Genomic DNA, 21,186 nt, shown 5'->3' on the forward strand with positions numbered 1-21,186 from the left:
AGAAAATGTACCTAAGGTTTATATCCATGACAACAGTTTGTTCCCTGTAAGAAATTTCAGAAATATGTCTCTAGGTTTCTGTATGTATGTTATCTTCCTGATTTAAATTTAACAGTAATTAAACTGACTTTGATCATCTAGGATTTGATCATTTGATATAGTGCTGTTGATTTGACAAACAGGGATTTCTACCCCAGCACAACACAATTTAGTTAGACCTTTTAGATCATGCTGTCAGTACTGGTCAGCATCAGTCTCTGAAGCAGCTAAGGCAGAACTTACCACATAGGTAAGATACCTGCTGCAGTGGATACTCAGGACTAATTTTGTGGAGTTCAAATTTCATGTAGATTTGCAAAGACACCGATGTATTTATGCAAGTATTGAATTACAGGATGGTAAGATTGGATGGGACCACTGGAAGTCATCCAGCCTATACTCCCTGCTCAGCCAGGGTCCACTAGAGCACATTACTCATGATTGTGATGAAATGGCTTCTGAATATCTCCACAGAAGGAGACTCCACAGCCTCTCTGGGCAGCCTGTTCCAGTGCCCAGTCACATGCACAGTGAAGAAGTTCTTCCTCATATTGAGGTGGGATTTCCTGTTCATCAGTTTCTGCCCATTGCTGCTTGTCCTATTGCTTGGCACCACCGAGAAGGGTCTGCCTTCATCCTCTCGACACTCTCCCTTCAGACACTTATACACTGAAGTATCTGATGACCTTCTCAGATCATGTGGCACATGGGTAGAACACAGAAACTATTTTTGAGAATTTAGAAATGCACACATACAGGTCATTGACTTAATTTACGGTCAGTGGCTCTTCCATAAGGTTATTTCAAAGGCACGCTAATATTTTACTAAATTATCCATCACTCAGGGCTATAGTACTAGCACCATTTGTTAAATTTTTCCAGGATAATCTACTTGGTCTTTTCACTTCATTTTTAATGTCTTTCCTCAAGAGAGATCTGGAGAGTGTCAGGGTGAGGCACTAGCAAAACAACAGAAAAAACCCCACCAGAATTAACTTTCAGACATGGTCCCAGCTCTAACACGAAAAACAGGAAGTTGGAAAGGCCTAACTCCTGCTGCAACCTTTCATTAACATTCAACCTCAATCTTTCTACACCCTTGGATTTCGTGGTTTACTTGAAAGATTTGACACATCTTTCAAATAAAGCCTGAAGGATTTTTTAAAATTATATATAGAAATTCTTTGAAGCAGTTGTGCTTTAGTATAACCTAAACAAATACACCTAAGTGATGCTGCTAAACATACCTGCAATCATACCCTCCTCAGAGCAGAAACTCTGGAGCACTGTTTTGGGCTCCATACCACCATCAGATGTATTGTCATGTGTTTTTGCACTGTCAGAACAGAATGAATTTCACTCCTCAGACAATTTACAACTAATCGAATTTCTGTCAACTTCTCTAAAAGATGGAAGACAGAGGATGGATGTCTGAAATGGCTGAATTTGAAATAAATTGCAAGAAAGATAGGTGTTGCTAACTGGACTCTTCTGCTGAAGGCTGATGCCTCAGCTGTGTACTGATGGAAATTCTTGTCAGCCCAGATTGGTTTTGGCCATGCTGTGTCATTTAAATAGGGTTATTTTGTGGCAGCAGCCAGTTTTCAAGGGAATTTAAAAGCATGTGGGCATTGAGAAAGTTATAACTGATGCTAAACATGGGAAGAAAGCTAAGCAATCTGCTGTGTAGGTGATACTGCAAGACACACGAAAACTTGCCTGAAATAATCTACCCCAGCTGTTGGCATGCTGTAATGTAAAGGTGCCATGTTTAAAATTTGCTCTGAGATGAAAAGACTCAATGTAAACAATCTGTTTATATTTGTGAAAATTTATTTCTCAACGGATATCAATCACTGGAAGCCTCAAAAATTAAAACCAGTGTACAGTGCACGTTTTGGCTGCAGTACTGGTAAAAAACCCTGTGCTTTTTTATCCCAGGCGAGGGACAGAAAACTTTCAGTTTGACATGGCTTCATTTGCTCTGGAGTTACACATATCTTTCTGCCAGCAAGAGCAGAAGATGAAGGGGCTGGGGTGGTAGATGTCACCTACCATGTACTCAGGGAGTTGACCAACCAGTATACATCCTGATTTGTCCACTCATGGAGTGGGTGAAAACTCTGCTGAGAGACATTGTTGCCTCCAATGTTAAGATCTGATAAATTTTTAAGCAGTTTTTTTCAGTTTAAATCCGCCTGCAGACTTATCTTCTAACACCAGCTACCCTGGATATGTGCCCAGCAAGATCTGCTTTACACCAGTTCATCTCGGGGGAAAAGAGGTGCACCACAGCCAGCTCCGCCTTACTGTTGCTATATTTTTCAAACATTTTCACATTACAGGACCCCAGGGACTGTCACAAAAAACTACCTAGGCACATACAATTTGATGATGCTTCTCCAGGTGCATTTTGACAAAATGGACGCAGGGATGGCAACAGAGGAACCAGCGCAGCTCAGCATCTGAGACTTCCTTGGAAGCCTTTGCACAAAAGCAGAGATGAATCCTACATAAGCACCTGACAGACAAAATAGGGGAGCATGTGGTATTTGGCATCTGCTTTTGTACACGGGGGAACAAGAATGGAAGGTATCTAAAACATTTTTCTGCTTCACGGGCAGCCTCCTGAAATAGCTGCTACCTTCACCTTCATCTATGCTTCCCAACAATGAAAATAAAATGCATAGCAACAGGAAAGGAAATCTTCAGTAACCTTTCCAATCCCAAGCAACAGGAGTATGCAGGAACACTGTATTATGCCTTAAATTTTTTATTTAACTTGAAATGTCTGTGTAGCCTGAAACGGGTCATTTACCTCACAAAAATCTCAAATCCCTTTAAAGCTAAAGACATTAATAAAACCGTGAACCAGAAAACCATTCTATTGCGTTTTGTTTACATCAGCTTCCATTATTGCAAACGTGTTTCTCCTCTGGAAGACTTTATTTTCAACCCATGTCTTGTATAATCACCTGGAAGTGTGGGGAGGAGAAAGCGATAGGACACGGGATAGCACATGGGAGGCAGCAGCAGTATGGAAAGAGCAAGAGAAGAGAGAAGGAGCAGTGCCTCTACGCTTGCCTTCCTCAGGGAAAAAAGCACACTGTTTTCTAAGTACACAATCATGGTTGTTTTGAGCTCCCTGGGGTGGAGCTCCCGTTTCGAGCTCCCTGCGCTGCTGAGAGGAGCCCGTGGCGGAGCAGCCCGTGGCACGGCAGCCCGTGGCGGAGCAGCCCGTGGCGGAGCAGCCCGTGGCGAAGCAGCCCGTGGCACGGCAGCCCGTGGCGGAGCAGCCCGTGGCGGAGCAGCCCGTGGCGGAGCAGCCCGTGGCGGAGCAGCCCGTGGCGGAGCAGCCCGTGGCACAGCAGCCCGTGGCGGAGCAGCCCGTGGCGGAGCAGCCCGTGGCACGGCAGCCCGTGGCGGAGCAGCCCGTGGCGGAGCAGCCCGTGGCGGAGCAGCCCGTGGCGGAGCAGCCCGTGGCACAGCAGCCCGTGGCAGAGCAGCCCGTGGCACGGCAGCCCGTGGCAGAGCAGCCCGTGGCACAGCAGCCCGTGGCGGAGCAGCCCGTGGCACGGCAGCCCGTGGCGGAGCAGCCCGTGGCGGAGCAGCCCGTGGCACGGCAGCCCGTGGCAGAGCAGCCCGTGGCACAGCAGCCCGTGGCGGAGCAGCCCGTGGCACGGCAGCCCGTGGCGGAGCAGCCCGTGGCGGAGCAGCCCGTGGCGGAGCAGCCCGTGGCGGAGCAGCCCGTGGCACAGCGGCCCGTGGCGGAGCAGCCCGTGGCGGAGCAGCCCGTGGCGGAGCAGCCCGTGGCACGGCAGCCCGTGGCGGAGCAGCCCGTGGCGGAGCAGCCCGTGGCGGAGCAGCCCGTGGCACAGCAGCCCGTGGCAGAGCAGCCCGTGGCACGGCAGCCCGTGGCAGAGCAGCCCGTGGCACAGCAGCCCGTGGCGGAGCAGCCCGTGGCGGAGCAGCCCGTGGCGGAGCAGCCCGTGGCACGGCAGCCCGTGGCGGAGCAGCCCGTGGCGGAGCAGCCCGTGGCGGAGCAGCCCGTGGCACAGCAGCCCGTGGCAGAGCAGCCCGTGGCACGGCAGCCCGTGGCAGAGCAGCCCGTGGCACAGCAGCCCGTGGCGGAGCAGCCCGTGGCACGGCAGCCCGTGGCACAGCAGCCCGTGGCGGAGCAGCCCGTGGCGGAGCAGCCCGTGGCACAGCAGCCCGTGGCGGAGCAGCCCGTGGCACGGCAGCCCGTGGCACGGCAGCCCGTGGCAGAGCAGCCCGTGGCACAGCGGCGCGGAGCGCGCGGCAGCGCGGGCTGTGCCTTGTGGCCGCCCCGCAGCGCCGGCAGCCTCTGGGGCCGGCAGCTGGCTGCGCAGGGCCCACAGCGGCCCGCAGGGGCTGCCGGCTCCGGCAGCCGGACGGCACCACACCTGCAGGGTCTGTCACATGGGGAGGGGGTAACTGGGCGGCCGTGTGAGCCGCTGAGTGGCCAACAGGCTGGTTAGCTCTGCCAGGGGACTGTGCCGCCCTTCCCAACAGCTGTAACGTAATCTCCCGATCCTTCCCTTAGATAACCTGGAGCACGGCAAAAGACAGATGCTTGTCATGGAGAAAGCCTGAGGTAACACCTCCTTAGTGTGCTTGTCCTGGGCCCAGTGCCCACCACGGCCCAGGAAGGACCATCTTTCCGAGAGCTTCAGGACGACGAGCTGGAATGTGGCAGCACAGCACAGCAAACACAGAAGTCTGTAACTCGCTGAAAGATGTTCTGATGTCCCCTATGAACCCTGGAGCTTACGTGTATGATCAGCCCATGTTGTAAAACTGAGAAAGCACAGTGAGTTTTGAGAACATTACTGCTGGCCCGGGAAATTGTGCAGCACAATTTGCATGGGTTGGGGGGCACCCAGGTTCCTCAGCAGTTGAGTAATCTGTGTAATTCAGTCAAGATTTTAAACTATCTCATGATCCTAAGTCATCATATTAAAAACCCCACAAACAATAACACAGATCTGAAGCATGCTCATACACACAGAGAAGTCAGCCTCAGCTTCTAAATAACCCAGTAATTCCTTGCACAGCAATGACAGCAAAGGCAGTGTTTTTAAGACTCTCCCTTTTTTATGATCATTATGCAACAAAGTAATTGAGGACAGCTGAGGTCATACTTCTATAACTGAATTTGAACCCTGACAACAGAAACTGGCATCTGATCTTTGGTTCATAGTAAGGTTTTTAACCTCATTTCCACCCACCACTACTGTTATAAAATTCCTCTTATGTGTGTTGACTGCTCAATTTTCTTAACCTTTCGAGGCTATAATGTGGTTTCTTCACAAGGTTGAACTCTAAGTCTGCCAAGAAAGAAGGCCTATGGTACAAGGTGGTTCAGATAATTTAGGATCAAAAATTAAATAGAAGACCTACGAGCTTAGTCTTTGCTAGATTTTGCCTTATGTGACTACTGAATTCCACTACCATGAAAGTTTTCTTAAAGGCATGGACTATTTGAAGCTGCAGAACAAAAAATAATTGAAAAAACAGGCATGAAATATGTCAAGGACAACAGCATGCTAACCTTATAGATCAACAAGTCTAGTCAGGTATAGTGAATCACAGCATGAGAAATCACAGATGTGCTTGAAATGTACTTTCTTTTACTATCACCCGATAGTACAATCACCCTAACAATACCAACGGGCGTGGAATTTTGGGGTTTGGCTACTGGGATGACTAATACCAATAGATCAGAGCAGCAAAGTAGGTCACAGAGTCTCCACCTCACCTGCTGCTCCAAGAGTCACAACAGGCTGACTCTCTTTTGCTTTGATTTCACATGTTAATTTGGTACTTAGAACTATTTCATTATTTCAAATAACTCTTGCTTTTTAGACAGAGTTTATTTTTCCAACGTTTTAGTCAGTGGATTCAGGTGCACAACAAATGGTCGTTTTTTCCCTTTACCCTGATAAGCCGAAGAGCCATAATTAAAGTGCCAGTTAAAATGGTAGCACAATTACTGGGACAATTTCCTTTGAGCAATGGGCATTCACAACTAAATGTAATGATTAAATTTCTGCCAAAATGTTCTTTATTTTGAACTACTGCTAGTCAGCAAAGTAGTTGGAATGCATAGACTGCCCCAGGAAATAATAACTCTGGACAAAAAGTTAATCTAGTAGCAACCAGAATTTTGAATGATTTATCGTATTCCCATTTTGTGGAATTTAATAAAAAATGCCACCACAGATAATAGACCATAAATAGAACTTAGGTTTTTCTATTCAGTTAGCATTGTCTCATCTAAGGCAAACTACTTGTGTCAAAGAAAGACCTTATTTAATTTTCAATAACCCAAGTAATAATGAAGCAGAAGGAAAATTGTTATAGACTGCAAATTAAGAACTGTTTATTACTCTGTGCAGTTGCTTACAATGTTTTGGTAATCCTAGTTGGTCTTTATCCACTGCAACGAGAAATCCAGTGTATCATAGTGCAAATGACCAAATGAAGTAGCTACTTCTGACACTTTAGGTGTGATCCTTGCAAAAAGCATTGTGAGCCCACTGAATGCCACGCAAACACCTGGCATGCTGCTCCAAATCCATTAGCTGTGGACCCAGCTGCACCTCCAAGAGTATTTTCCAGCAATTCCATGTTTCAGCAGCCCATATATAGATGCCTAAGGTCTGTCCTGAGCATGCCTGAAACCCACAGTTCATGAGCCCACAAACAGCTAACCCCAACAAGGTGCCTCATGCTGCTGCTCATGCTCACAGCACCCTTTCTCCCTTGCCTGCCCTCAAAGCTGCACAGGTACCATTACACTCTCCAGACACTGCTGTTACCTGTCAGCACCATCAGTTCATCTCAGAAAAGCAAGTGTAGGCCAGAACTTGGGCTTCCTATGGTTCGTGTTTTTCAGTTTGGGTAAACACCACATTTTATCCTTCAAATTCATTGAAAAAATCTGTGATTTGTGACTCTTTTATTATAGCTTCTTGTACTGCACATTAACATCATGCTAATGGTACAAATGTCACAGTGCTTTCATTAGAAATCGATGTCTGCACTCAGAGATTCAAAATCAATAAATAAATAGTTACATACACAAACACTGAAATTTTGAAAGTCATTCATGACTTTATCTAAGGTAGATGCTGCTGTGGTGCGGAGAATCTGGCGCTCAGATTTGCAGTCAGACCTTAGGGACCACACTGACCCAGTCTATAGCATCAGCAAAGCAGTTTATTGAATCAGAATTGCAGAAAGCTAACTTGAAAATTAACTTGATAGTAATCTACCCATTAAAACCCCCAAATGGCATATGGCTACAGCTTCAGTACTATTGCCACCTACAGATATTCCTCTTATCCTTCATTACAGAAAAGTGAAAGGAAAAAAAAAGCTATGAAACATGCTGTCCTGGCATTGTAATCTGATAAATTCAGTCACTACCATGTAATTCACTGATTATTAACATCAGTTCTCTGGGTAAAAGCTACAGCTGAACAGCGACTCACTTTAATGCAGAAAAAATGTTAATAAATTCAGTGGTAAAAAGGCTAAAAATATAAATTCTGCTTAGTAAGGAAAAAAGAAGAAAAATAAATACTTGTCCTATATTATCAGACACTATCTTAGATATTTTCTGCAGAAGGTAAAAAGCTGCAGAGGACATGCTCAATGGTACAGCTCAGGCAATGAAGCATGCCAGTGTCCAGGTTTGTCTGGGGTAGCAAAAACCCTGCAGCCAGAGCTAGCTCAGGTCTTTGCTGAATGGCAAGTTAGTGGGTTTGGTAACCCCATGCTGCAGCTGAGAACACAAAGTGCAAGGATGTGGTTGTCCTTCTTTGCTGTCCCTTGCTTAAGACAGCAAAGGGCCTTCATTTCTTTAAGGCACAGTGACTTCTGAGCAACCTCTCTAAACTTAAAAGGTTTTTATCTTCATTTGGAAACATACTTTTTTTTTTCCTTTAAAAAACAAAAGGTAATTTTATCATCGTTTTTGGTGACTACAATGCTTGTTGCTCAGATTATCACCTATGAATGAATCAGTTGCAAATGTTTCCAAATGAAGTACTTAAGCCTGTTTGAATTCCTATTTTAGTTACTTGCACTACAATTTTCAGGAAAAAAAAAAAAAGCTGTAAGTGTTAACCATTTTGAGAAAAACCAAAGAAACCAAATTGTTAGCAAAATAGTCATAATAATGAAACAAACTGCTTTTGGCACATTTTAGTCCTACCAAGCTCAGTACTGAATAGGGCTGAAAGCATTAGGACAACAGGTTGTATGAGTATGTGACCATGGGTGTGGCACACAAGATCTCAGAAAACTAAATACTATAATGGTTTCAATTAAAAAAAAATACTGAAAACAAGGATATGATTTTAATAGTCTTTCCCAGTTTTACTGAGGGAGATGGGTGCAAATAGTGACAAAAAGATGAATGTTGCTCTCTGGAAAGGTGAATAATCAGCACAGCCACAGATTTATCTTCACCATGCTGCCCCCCACACCACATTACAGGCTGTATATTCACAACACTGCAGAGCTAAATCACTGCAACTAGTAATTCAGATATAGCTGAGCCTTGTAATTATTTCAGAATCAGGAAGCCCACTCTGAAAACACAATTATTTAGCATGTGCATGAATACAAATGATGCTGAAATATCTTGGTCTTCCATATTAATAGATCATTTCAATCCAAATGTGGATATTTCTTTGGCATGCCTTTCCCCATGCTTATGTGCATAAAAAATTATGAGTTGATAAATGAAACACAGACACCACTTAAACACAACATACCAGATAAACCCAACTGGATGTGAAGCTCCATGCAATAAGATACAAACCAGGCACAAATTACTACTGGACATCTCCAAAATCCTATCTATCCAGGCAAAGCACTCCATGCAAAGAGAAATTACAGAAATTCCTTGCTAGAAGTACCTTTTTTTCAGTGTTCTATTTCTATGGTAAATGGCCAAATTTGAACTTTACCAGGCTCAGGACCCTCTACTAGATTTCAAAAAGGTAGTGAAAAAACTATTTTCTTTTCCTCATTTTCTCACACTAACATTTGTGCACGACTGATTTCTAGCTATGTCTCCTTGTTGTATGGGGTCTGTCCATGGCAAAACAAAGAACAGGTTGTATTTCAACAGCTGAACTAGGGAGAAAGAAAAACAAGAGGAAAAAATTATTTATGCAAACATCATCCTTGAAGCAATTACCTGTGTTTCTGTATTTAACTATATTTAACTTAATGATATCTAATTAATCAGATATTTCTACTGAGTAGTCAGGAAATGTCTCAGAGCACAAAACATACAGCATTTTAACAGATACAAGCAGCATGAAAAGCACCATCTGAAATCTGAAGATGCTCACAAACCCCTGTAAATCTCACAGCTGGGATAGCACACCAGCTAAAGTGGGCCAGCATTACAGCCAAAACACTATTGACCGCTACATCCCTAGAAAATAACATCTTCCTAATTCCTTCTTAGACTTAAAGATGGCAGGTTTAGATAAGATAGTAGGAAGAAATTCTCTACAGTGAGGGTGGTGAGACACTGGAACAGGTTGCCCAGAGATATTGTGGACTCCCCATCCCTGGAAGAAACCAGGCTGGATGAGGCTCTGAGAAACCTGGTCTAATAGAACATGTCCCTGCCCGTGGCAGGAGGGTTGGATGGAACCAGATGATTTTTAAGATCCCTTCCAACCCAAACCATTCTGTGATCTTTCTGAACTGCTATGAAGGCACGGACCAAGAAACTGTTTGTTAAAAGAGTCACAGCTTGTGTCCTCTCAACCACAAGAGAGGGGCCATGCAACAGGAGTGAGGGCTGGGGAGGACAGCTGGGGGCCAAGGGTTATGCTGACAGTGCCACCAGCTGGAAGGTCGGAGATGATAGCACAGGAAAGGCCCAGCACTTCAAAAACAAGTGAAAAAGGCCTTTTAATTTGCCCTCTTGGAGAACAAGCAAGAAGCTGCAGCTTGTATGAAAGGAGCTCCAAGGTTCTCCCCCACAGGATCTAACATATATTAGATTTGGTTTTGATGTTAGTGCACATAAGAGAAACAACTAGTGTATCTTCAGATGCTGGATAATCCAAGCTAATAAACTCACATTATTCAAGTAATAAGGTTTCCAGTGGTGTTTACAGGCTTATGCTACAAGTCACTTTTTTTCCTCACATATGTGGGAGATTTTCTGGCATTTTTCCTACGGGAAAGAAAAGAATTATTTGCAAAGAACTAATATATTCTTAAACACACTAGGAAAAGTCTGATTTCACTTAACTAAGCAAGAGTTTTGCCTCTCACTTAAATTACACTTTCACCCATTTTCCCTGGTACTGTAATGGGGATCTTTATTATCTTTTAGGCAGATAAAATCCGACCTGTGGCCCGTGTCAACATGAAAATAGAAGTAATGTAAAATTTTGCTAGAAGTTTCACTTCCGTATTTGTCCAAAAATGTCAAGTGTTTAACCTTTAAAATCCTTTTGATTATAAATGTGAAGTGGAAACAGTACATTCCCTTGCAATATGCACATATTTTGACTGAACATTTTTTACAGATATTGTCTGAGTTTTATCAAACTTTTTAACGGAAGTAAAATGTTTTGGGTCCAACACTGCAAAGTCTGAGTGATTCAGGGGTCCAGTCCTATCATCAAAATAACTTGAGTATTTTTAAGAACTTAGCCCTTAGCAGCTTAAGTATAAAACTCTCAGATTATCTGTTTAATTCATTGGGAATTAAAACTCTGACTCATTAGTAGATATAGATGAGCTTTAAAAAGCTTAAAATAATTTTCTGTTCTGACAATCTGCCCATTTAAATGCCTGTCTTGCTCCTTACAGGACTGGGTCAGCTTCTAGGGAAGATGATGCTGCATCACTGTGGCATATTAATGTAAACTGGCATCAGTTCTGGTCTTTCCTAGCAATGATGTGGTCTTCCCAGCTATGATTTAAGCAGATCTGCAACTGCTGTATGATTAGTCAAGCAATCCTAGAAGCAGGGGCAGAAATCTTTGAAGAACACAGTAAAAAGCTTAGGGCCAGAATTGCTACAGCAGATTTAACATAAGCTGTCCCTATTTATGAGCCAAAATTTTGAGCACTGAAAAGGAACCTGAGTTCAAATGCAATTAACAAACTCTCTTTAGTGCCTTTTTAAAAAGAAGAGCATTAGGAACAGGTGAAAAAAAGCTAACTATCTTGTTGGCAAATGCAGACATGATCTGTACTTTTAATTCACTGCTGTTTGTTTTACAGCAGGTCATTATTCTCATTAATTGCTAAGCTGCTGGCAGATTCCTTGACATTTTGGATGAAAAATCAATCTGGATTTAATAGAGTGATCAAGAAGAAAGAGGTTATAATTCTTTAGGTTAAAAGTCTGCCAAATCAATGGCATTGTGCAGACTGACATCATGATAAAGCAGTAGCTTATTGATATGGCAAGTCCATTTTTTAATCAGGGTGACATAATACAGCTATTGTCTGGCCTGACATATAATTGCATCATACATGCATGGCCAAGATTTACTGTAAATCCAACACAGTGTCTCTCCTGATTGCTCTTATTTAGAAGTTCAAGGTGGGCAGGTAGACAGGAAGGTGTGAGAGGATTTATGCAGGTGCGTTTCCATCTGCAAACAAAGAAATTCTGTTACTAGATTTAAGGGTACATCTAGCAGCACTACCCATGATACAAGGACATTTAGGTTCATGGGGTTCTAGCTTTTCAGTCACCATCATTCAGAACTACTAAGAAATTTGACTAGTATCAGATCTGAACATACAGATAGGCTTTTCCAGAGGCGCTCACTAGGAACAGCCTTTGACATGTGAGCAGAGCAAAGGGCTCAGACACATCTCCAGCTCTGAAATTAGACATGCTAACTGGTGTGTTTTAGACTGACTAAGTGCAATTTGCTTTTTCAAACAATGATTATTTTTTTTACAGATAATTTATCCTGGAGGAATATGAACAAATCTTGTTTACTCCAAAGCACACATCCCATGGCAGATATCAGACAACTGATTTTCAGGCTGAACTGAAAAAAAAACCTGGCAGGAGGATGAAAGGAATAATGGTTACATGCTGTGTATCAGCTTTGGGTGGGGAAAGTTGGAGTAGGATTTTTTCTTATAGAGACAGGGTTTCAGCACAGCTCAATGAATGCTGAAACACTGAAGTATGTGCAAGAAGAAGGAAATGGGTAAATGCCCCAAACTCCTTCTGACAGTATGTGCTTCCAGTGTGACCCTCCTCAAAAAGTTAAGTTTTGCTAAAATACCTAATTGGATTCTGCCAGGCTGCAGAAGTATCATCAATCATGTATTGGTATAGGGAACTGACTATGTCTAGAAAATTAAATTTAAAAGGCAACACAGTAGATTGATAGATTCAAAAGCCTAATGACACTCACACTGGAGTATATTGAATATTTTAAAATTTGGGAACTGAGATGGATTTTGTAGAAATCTCTGCTAAAATTGTACATTTGAAGATGTAGCAAGATGCATTAGGAATTAGCAAGGCATGAAATTGTCTCACAAAGGAAATCATTTCTATGAAACAGTGATAAATGGCACAGGAAAATTACAGATAATGATCAGAATTTTTGTGCTACTTTCCACAGACTGCTCTGTCACTTGTTCTAAGTAAATGAATAAGGAACTTTTCTCCAGACAGTGAAACCAAGAATAAGGAAAATCCTGTTATCCTAGTTCACTGTGTCTTGATACACACCGACATGAAGCACATGCCATTATGGGGTATATCTGAACTGACAAAGAAGATACTTTCTTTGGAGAAAGGCTCTCTGCATCTTTGATACCTGCGAAGGGTGACGCATTGCCTGAGCAGTCAGTCAATCGACCAAGTCCCTTTTCCACCAGTCAAGAAAGCTTCCTGCTGAGTATGGCATTTACTGTTTTTTAAACTTCCACTCCTGCTTACTGAGTAGGGCTCTCAGCCCTCAACTGCTTGATATGGGACAATTGCTCTGGTAAAGTGGGGATTTACTACATTAACTGTGTGCAGTGGTTTTCCGGATGAAGTCTAGGAACATTTGAGCTACTGAGACAGATAAGACTAAACTCAATTCACTGTCAAGAATTATTAAATGGGTCAGATGAGGGCACGTGACAAGTTACACACAATCATAACTGGAAAACTATTCTCTATGTAGAAGTTAAAATAAAAGCTTGATTTGGGATAGTGGAATTTTTAGGGCTGAAAGCATTGTTAAATAACACTAATTAGCCATTAAAAAGCACACTACACCTGCAAACAGCTCAACAGTTAGATACAGTGAGTATTTCTACTCAATATCCTTGTGTTATGTGCATTAGTCTAATTTTCTATCACTGAAAAATGAGGTCTTTAGATGAGACACCCCAAATTACTACAGTATCTTATTTGCAGATGGATTATCAATAGGCATTGTGATGAGTCAATGACAAAATTCAGCTGCAAGTCTGAGTCTGTGACTTGGGTTCTTGTCTAGGAAAAACTCCCTCCCAGGCAAGAGGAAAGGCAGAAATATATAGGCAAAATAGACTGAGATCTTAGCTGATCTGCAAAAGGCTGGAGTGTACAAAGCAGTCCTTTGCAAATAGAGCATTTGTAAGGCTCCTCACTCAGATGTGAAAACTCTTACATACACAAAGGGATTTCCTTTACCTGAACTGTCACCAAAAAAAAAAAACAAAACAAAAAACAAAACCAAAAAACCCCCCACCAAATCAAAACAACAACAAAAAAAAACCCCACAAAAAAAAACCCTCCATCCTTCAGAAGCAGCCAAATGGCTGCTACAAGGAGTTGCACAGCAGCTAAACTTGCCTTCAGCCTCTTCTCAATTGACTCCTCAGGATCTCAAACCCATTGGCCGTCTCCAGCTACTTTTGTGCCACATGCTGGGGATTGCTACTACAAGAGGAAAGTTTAACACCAGGACAGCCCAGTGTCACCTGTTAACAAGACTGATAAACACAAACCACCTCTCTGATGTAGATCACCATGTCACACTTAGACATGAATTATTCTAGTCACAACTGGAATCTGCATTGCTGAAAGGTCTGTTGTCACCAGCTTACCAATTGCCTGAATCTTTAAATTAAGCATGGATATGGAGATGACCAGCATCCTTCACATGACTGTAGTATCCCAGTTTTTCCTAGTATCTTCATCTGATGAAAGCCATAGATGAGTATTTGCCCTTCTAGCAAAATAATCAGCCTCAAGGAGGGTTGGCTTGCACTCAGCATGAACAAATCAAATCCACAAGGAGAAACACCCAAGTATTTTCCCATTTTTTCAAGGGAAACAAACAAATAATTACATGAATGTCATTGGCTATACCTATTTTTGAGCAAAACTTAGACAATACAGAGACAACTTTCCTAGACTCTTTAAAAACAATTCATGTCAGAGAAAACACCAAAAATAAACAGTTACCTGTAACACATTTGGTATGGGATTCCTCGTTTTGCCCGAAGATACCTAATTTTTTGAGAAAAAAGCCAACTTCGTTCAGACTGATAAACCTTCCATTGTTTTGCCCAATTCTCCCCATTTCCCTTTGACTTTCTTTAATCTTCTCAGGCTCAACTGTCTTCTCCAAGCATTCCTGCTGGATCCAATGTCAAGAACAGACAACTCACCACAAAAGTATCTTCCAGGCATATGCTAAATATGATACCTCCTGCAAACCTCAGCAGAGGCCCAGATCTTCTCAGTTTCTTGATAATATCAAAGCTTTCATCACACTACCCATCTAGTAGCTTTGAAAAAAAAAGTAACATGTAAGCAGGCATATCTGACAGCACAGAAACAGAAGACAATGATCAACCTCTTTCTTTCAAGCACTTTTTGCATGTCAAGTGCAGTTTATGCCTCTTCTCCTTGACATCTTTCCCACAAGCACCACACAGTAGCTGGTTGTTGGCACGCAGAGTGTGGATGGAGAGTTGTAGGAAGAGCACGTACCTTGTGTGTAAGTCAGAGAACTGATACGTAGCTAAAGTGTCACTGGGGGTGGGGAAATCAAACTTTCTGAACAGTTAACATATCTGACTCTAAATGCTCCTTTCTCACCTTCTCCTAATTCCAGAACACAGCTTGTGGACTCTGCATTCCTGATAGACCAAAGAGCACATCATGACCAAAATGCCTAAATTGACAGATACCTGGTTGTTGGGCTGTGTTTTTTAGTGCATGTCACTAATTCTTAGCCTGGTTGAAGAGACTACATTTGAGTTCTGCACACAATGATGACAATTTCCACTCGTATGCATCTAAATTAAGGAAGTGAGACAGCAATACCGATAAAGGAAATGGCTGTGTTGCAAACATGCTCTTTAGGCAAATGCCTTCACATTTCCCCCAGGGGAGGAGCACCCTGCACAGCATTAGACTACAGAGAAGAGGCTCAGCAATATGTCAGGCTGAGTAACTCTTAACGTAAAACTGTCAGGACCCTCAAGAACTGGATCTGGACTGATGTTCAGCATCAAAGGTTGTGGCAGAGTTCTTGCATATATTTATAATGCTAGAGTAGAGAGATTGCATGAGTTTCTAATATATGCCATTCCTCATCCTTAATATAATGACTTTTCAGCAGAACAGGCAGCTCTGCTGAAACGTGTCATTCAAATGATGCACAGCTCTTTCCTGGGATAAAATAATCAAGTTTTTAATATCAGATAAGAATATTCACAGCCTATTTAAGTCATGTTAGGAAATACCAATTTCAAATGTGATGCAAACATGGAAATCAAAAAGACAACAACCTTCTACTTTATTTCTGTGGAATGCAAGAATAATTTTGCTCTTGACATTTTCTCTAATCAGTCAATCACTCTATTTGGCCATTGCATAAGAATTATACAATGTTAACAGCATCCCTTTGGTTTTAATTCCTTATTGTAGGCAGCTATGAAATCTTGAGTGGGCCAGAATGTGCAACTACAAACCACTATTACTAATTTTAGGTTTTATTCTTGTGCCCCCATAACTCAGACTGCAGTCACTTCAACAAGAAGGTGAGAACTCTCTGAATGCCACCAGGAGCTCTGTCTTGTAAACTCTGTTTTTCCAACATTGCACATTTCTCCGTGAAGAACAAGTAAATCCCTATGCTCACTACCAGAGGGGACATTCAGATACTACTTTCTTCTGTTTTCTTGAAGGGCAGATAAACATTGCACTTCTGTCCAGACAAAGGTTAGGTCAGACCATGACCTTTGCTACACCCAGAGTAAGAGTTCTCATGGCACCAGCTGTCTCTACAGTGCAGCTGCACATGGGCTAAGTCATCAATTTTTGGCAGGGATTGTGTACAGCTGAGAAGTAGGTAACTTCCTCAACTCCTCATCCATGGACAGCTAGCTAATAGAGAGGTAAGAGTAAGCAGTGGCTGGGATCCCACGCAGCCTCTCCAAGGGGACCACGCTCACGGTGCATGTTTCCTTAGTGTCATTTACTTGTCTGTCACTTCTGGCTTGTGTCCTCAGGTCAGGAGGCCTCAATCACTTGACAGACTTTGATCCCTTGATATCAGTGGGAGAGGTGTGTAAGCCTTCCTGCAGGCCTGCATGTAGAACCAAGGGAGGGCTCTACTGTCCCATCACAGCCCTAGCAACTATCATGATTTTAGCCAAATTTCTTGGCATTTAGTGTTTCTCAAAGCTCACAGTCCTGCAATGATAAAACCAAGTGAGATTCTCAGCTTCCATTTTCTTTAATAGTGTAAATTTGTGATTACAAAGCTGAAAACTGTCATGAATGTCATCTGACACCTCATAAAACAGAGGGCAAAGAGAAAAAAGTCACTGTTTTTAATCTCATTACTTAAGAAGGTCTGATTCGTGGCTGCTACGTACAAAAATTGGCAGAGAAGATGTAATACAGCTAAATGCTGCAATGAAGAAGTTGTACATCCTGTCCCCCAAACTTTGATGTAGCTAAAAATTAATTAATGTTGTGGAGTGTCTTATTTGAAACAACTCACTGAAATCATAAGTTCAACTACGGCAGGAACTGGACTCGCTCTGCAGCAGCTCAAAGATGCCATTGCCTCAGCACAGGCTGAAGATGACCAATAGGTGATGCTTTTCAAAAGCAAACCTACTTGATTGCTTACATATTTTTTGGCTGTGATTCTGGTAAAAAAAAAAAAAATAAAATCAGTGAAGCTGATGACAACAAAGCAATTGACAAAGTCAAACCCTAAGAGGCAATGAGTCCCAGACATTATTATTGCAACTCCCAGCACTCCCCCACTCCCAGCCGCTGGGTAGAAACAATTTGCGCAAAAATCCATTTAGGGAATTCATTAGTAGCAGTCCAAGTTAATTGTGGCATGAATACAGATCAACGTTAAGCTTCTAATTAAAAGATACCAAATCTAACTAGAACCTTGAAATATCTTTAGATTATATGAATGTGTCTGGGGTATGTATTAATGGCACATCGTTTTGGTTTTCTTGCTGTCCGGTCATTATACAAACTGCCTAATTTAAGGCCATTTAAATGTAAATAGCTTTTAGCAACACCATAGCAGACACTAGAAAACATCTTTAGCAAAGATGGAAGCAGGCTCTAGTATATTTCTGAACAGTAGTTGTTTGAGGCACTGTAAGCCACAGCTCTATTCTAAAATATTTCTAAAGGGATTCATCTAGAAGATTTTCCTATCTGGGAAATAACATCTATCTCTTCTACCAGTCAGGAGAGAGCAGGGGAGAAAGGGAAAATACATCGTGTGCCCCAGTTTATTTAACCTTTCAGTAAATGCTCCTGAGTTTCTAATGAGTGTCCACTTCACAAATCTCCTGTTTTAAAAGATAAAACTCAACCTTTTTAATAAAACCAAAACTCTGACAGATGCACATACTTTTCATGCTTCCAGAGTAGCGTCTCCATAACAGTGATGAGAAATTGATAAAATTAATCATTTCTAATCAATTTATAATCGGAGAAGTTTTTATTGAATTAAATAAAATCAGGTGCTTGTAAAGCAATTAGCTTAAGGTATTTATTGCTGGAAGCAATCAATCTTCCAGATAAATTCAGAAGAAACTTCTACACCTTCCACAAAACCACTGGGAGGGTAGTATCATTTCCCTTTATGAGCAAATAGTCTCCCAAAAGGATTAAAAGAAAACCCAGAAAATCCAAAATTCACATCAATGTAAAAAAAACACGAAGGAGCTAAAGCAACACAGTGCTCCCCTGGGGACCAGCAAGCTTGACAGATGTTTCTTGACAGAGATATATGTATTCATCCCTCCTCCCATCCCAGACTGGGGAAGGCCAAAGACTGTTGTGTCAGAAAAACTCTTTTTCTGACCCAGAGACAGGGCTCCTGAGAGGGGTTTTAAGGACTTTTATTCCTTTTTCAGTCTCATGAGAAGGGTGAGACAGTACAGATGTTACAAATCACACCATCACAATCAGAAGCCAAATTATTTCCTAATTACAATACATTATAAGCGTTTTTTGGCCTATCAGCTTTTGCCACACAATGCTGCTAATGCTTCTAAGCCAATCATCTATTAAAATACCCCACATAGGTGTCTCCGGTAGAGACACGAAAGAATGAGGCAGGCAGCAAGAAGGTCAGCAGGAAAGTTCTATCTTTAATTTTCTGACTCCATCTTATATACAATTCTTTCAGAAGGCACAAGATTGGCTGCATAGGTTGCCACCTCTTTGACCTCGTTGGTGAAGACCACCATCAGTCACCTCTCTCCTCCCAGAGGAGAAATACGTAAACAAAAAGATGAATTCTAAAAATATACATTGTTTTCTTGAAGTTGCGTGAGAACAAAATGCAAACTCTGAAAAGCAGGCAAAGTTGGGGCAACACATAGGTCTTGCTACAGTACATCTTTCATAGTTCTATTTCTCCAAAATATCTAATACACTTGCAAAGTCATCATCTGAAACTTGTTTCTAGTTCAATTTCTCTCAACAATGTCTGTCCTATTCCATGGCCTTTATAAGTTAGCATACTTTATCTCAGAGTTTGTATACAGATGCACAAAACTATGTGGGCCCCTCTGTCAGATTTTGAGAATTCTCTACAAATCCATTTCCCACACTGTTGAAACCTTGAATGGTAAAACTCTGCAGAGAAATGCTTTGGTCAGAAATGTTTGTATGAGGGACAGCTCAGCACAGAATTCTGGAGGGGTGGCTTGCACCTCTCCAGCCATGCATCGAGAAACCTTGAACAAGTGCAGCAGGAGGTGACAGAAGCAGCTTTCAAAGCAAGCACTGGGGAGTCACCCAGAGTGTTGGGGATGTGAGCAATGACACTGCCCTGGGTTACTGCCTGACTGATACAATTCTGTTTATTTACAAGAATCTACAAAAATACCTTTCCATTTCATTGTTTTTTCCCCACTAGCTGGACTAATTGAAGTGCACAGCCTACAGTGCAAGCCAGGCTCATCTCTTGCAGAGATGCCTTCCTGCATGGCACATGTTTCAACACATTGCTGGTATCTATTTAAGAGAGACCTGGTGCATTGAGAAAATGAAGCTCATGACCTCTTCTGTTCAGCTGTTGAATGGTCTGGATAAGATCAAGCACCTTAATGCCCGTTAAGTTCACTTGAATGATGTGAAATACTGACACTGCACTGTGAACTCCTGACTCACATGAGCTGGCAAGAAAATGTTCCCCAGAGGCCAGTGGATCTCTCACAGAATAACAGGTGGCAAAGGCATTTCCACTCAGCCTGAGACATTCTGTCATTTGACAATTATATTCTGAGAATATAAAACTCACAAAGATGTTTCCATCCTGCCCAATTTGTTATTTGGTATCTTTGCTATGCTATGTTGATCCCATTTATTCTTAGGTTTCTTGCAGGGTGTTGTTCTGTCCTAAGGATATTTCCCGGATGTCCTATATCTGTCACAGCTCCCTGGGGATCACCTGCCACCTGAAGCCTGCCCAGATGGTCAGGACCTAACCTGCAGGCTTAGGAAATGGCTTCAAACAGGAGAATGAGAAGGACACAAATGATTTCGTATGAGGACAACCCAGGAACAATAACAGCTTACAAACAGAAAACTTGAAAGTAATATTAAAACATACATCCTTGGCATTGGAAGGGGGAAGGGGAGCTGACTGAAAAGTTCAAGAAGCTTATTTTTGTGGAGAGAAATTATGAAGTACACTCTATGCTGTATAAGTTACTATACTTTTCTCTAATGCCCTTAGCTATGATCATAACTAGAGTTAGTGAACTACCAGTGTGAACCAAGTTGGTAACTCCTATGTGCCTTGAAGTAGTCTGCTTCCTTCATTAGATACAAGTAATAAATATAGAAAAACAAAAACAAACAAACAAAACCCAAAACAGACCAAAACCAACTAAGAGCAAGTAAACCAAACCCCAGAAATAGCTGCAGACAGCAATGTTATTTATTGATATGCTGTGTGTGCCTCAGACAGTAATTCAGTTCTTTTAAAACAGACCGACCAGGCTACTAAAGTGAGTGTCATGTCATCTCTTACTTGCCTGGAAACCACATATAGGACAGTTGCAACACTGCCAGTGAAATTAATTCTTTGATTCTATCGTAGTAATAACTCTGGAAAAATGAAATCAGGGAAGAATTAAGCATTTTTAAATATTTGCTCAGAATAAGGGAGAACATTTTCATGTACACATGAATTAATAAATACTCAAAGTCCAAGTATTGTAAGAAGCAAAAAGTAAATCGTAAAAAGTAAGGTCTGTGTCATGGTTCTGCTTTAGCCGAGGCAAACTAAGATAAAGAACATTAACTTTCCATTTCTGTACAGAAAGTCCTGCTACTTGCTCTCATGCCAATGTGTCCAGTTAAAACAAGCATAGTAAGAGTCACAAGTGTAATGAAGGATTTTTCTAATCTAGGGGGTTACTGAAGACATAAGGCTGTGTGACAGTCGTGAGCAGTCTCACTGATAAACACCATATCTGGATCCCATCACACACCATCCTGCTCCAGCCACTGCAAGCAAATGGTCCAGCAGAGCCAGCCAGTTGTTCTCCTGAACAATAAAAACAACGACCTTGAGAACATTTATGTTTTGTCTATGGCAATATGGCCTG

The 21,186-nt window shown here is 42.1% G+C and overlaps 1 protein-coding gene across 1 annotated transcript; it reads left to right on the forward strand.

Moving 5' to 3' along the window:
* Positions 1–2,582: 2,582 nt before the first annotated feature.
* On the forward strand, positions 2,583–4,793 carry PRR27 (proline rich 27). Its single transcript, XM_066184675.1, has 3 exons — positions 2,583–2,631; positions 3,226–4,470; positions 4,690–4,793. Exons 1-3 carry the CDS (start codon positions 2,583–2,585, stop codon positions 4,791–4,793), a joined length of 1,398 nt encoding a protein of 465 aa, XP_066040772.1.
* The last annotated feature ends 16,393 nt before the right edge of the window (positions 4,794–21,186 follow it).

Source organism: Chamaea fasciata, unplaced genomic scaffold (genome assembly GCF_029207755.1).
Source record: "Chamaea fasciata isolate MVZ Bird 193981 ecotype frontalis unplaced genomic scaffold, bChaFas1.0.hap1 SCAF_5, whole genome shotgun sequence".
Lineage (NCBI taxonomy): Eukaryota > Metazoa > Chordata > Aves > Passeriformes > Sylviidae > Chamaea > Chamaea fasciata.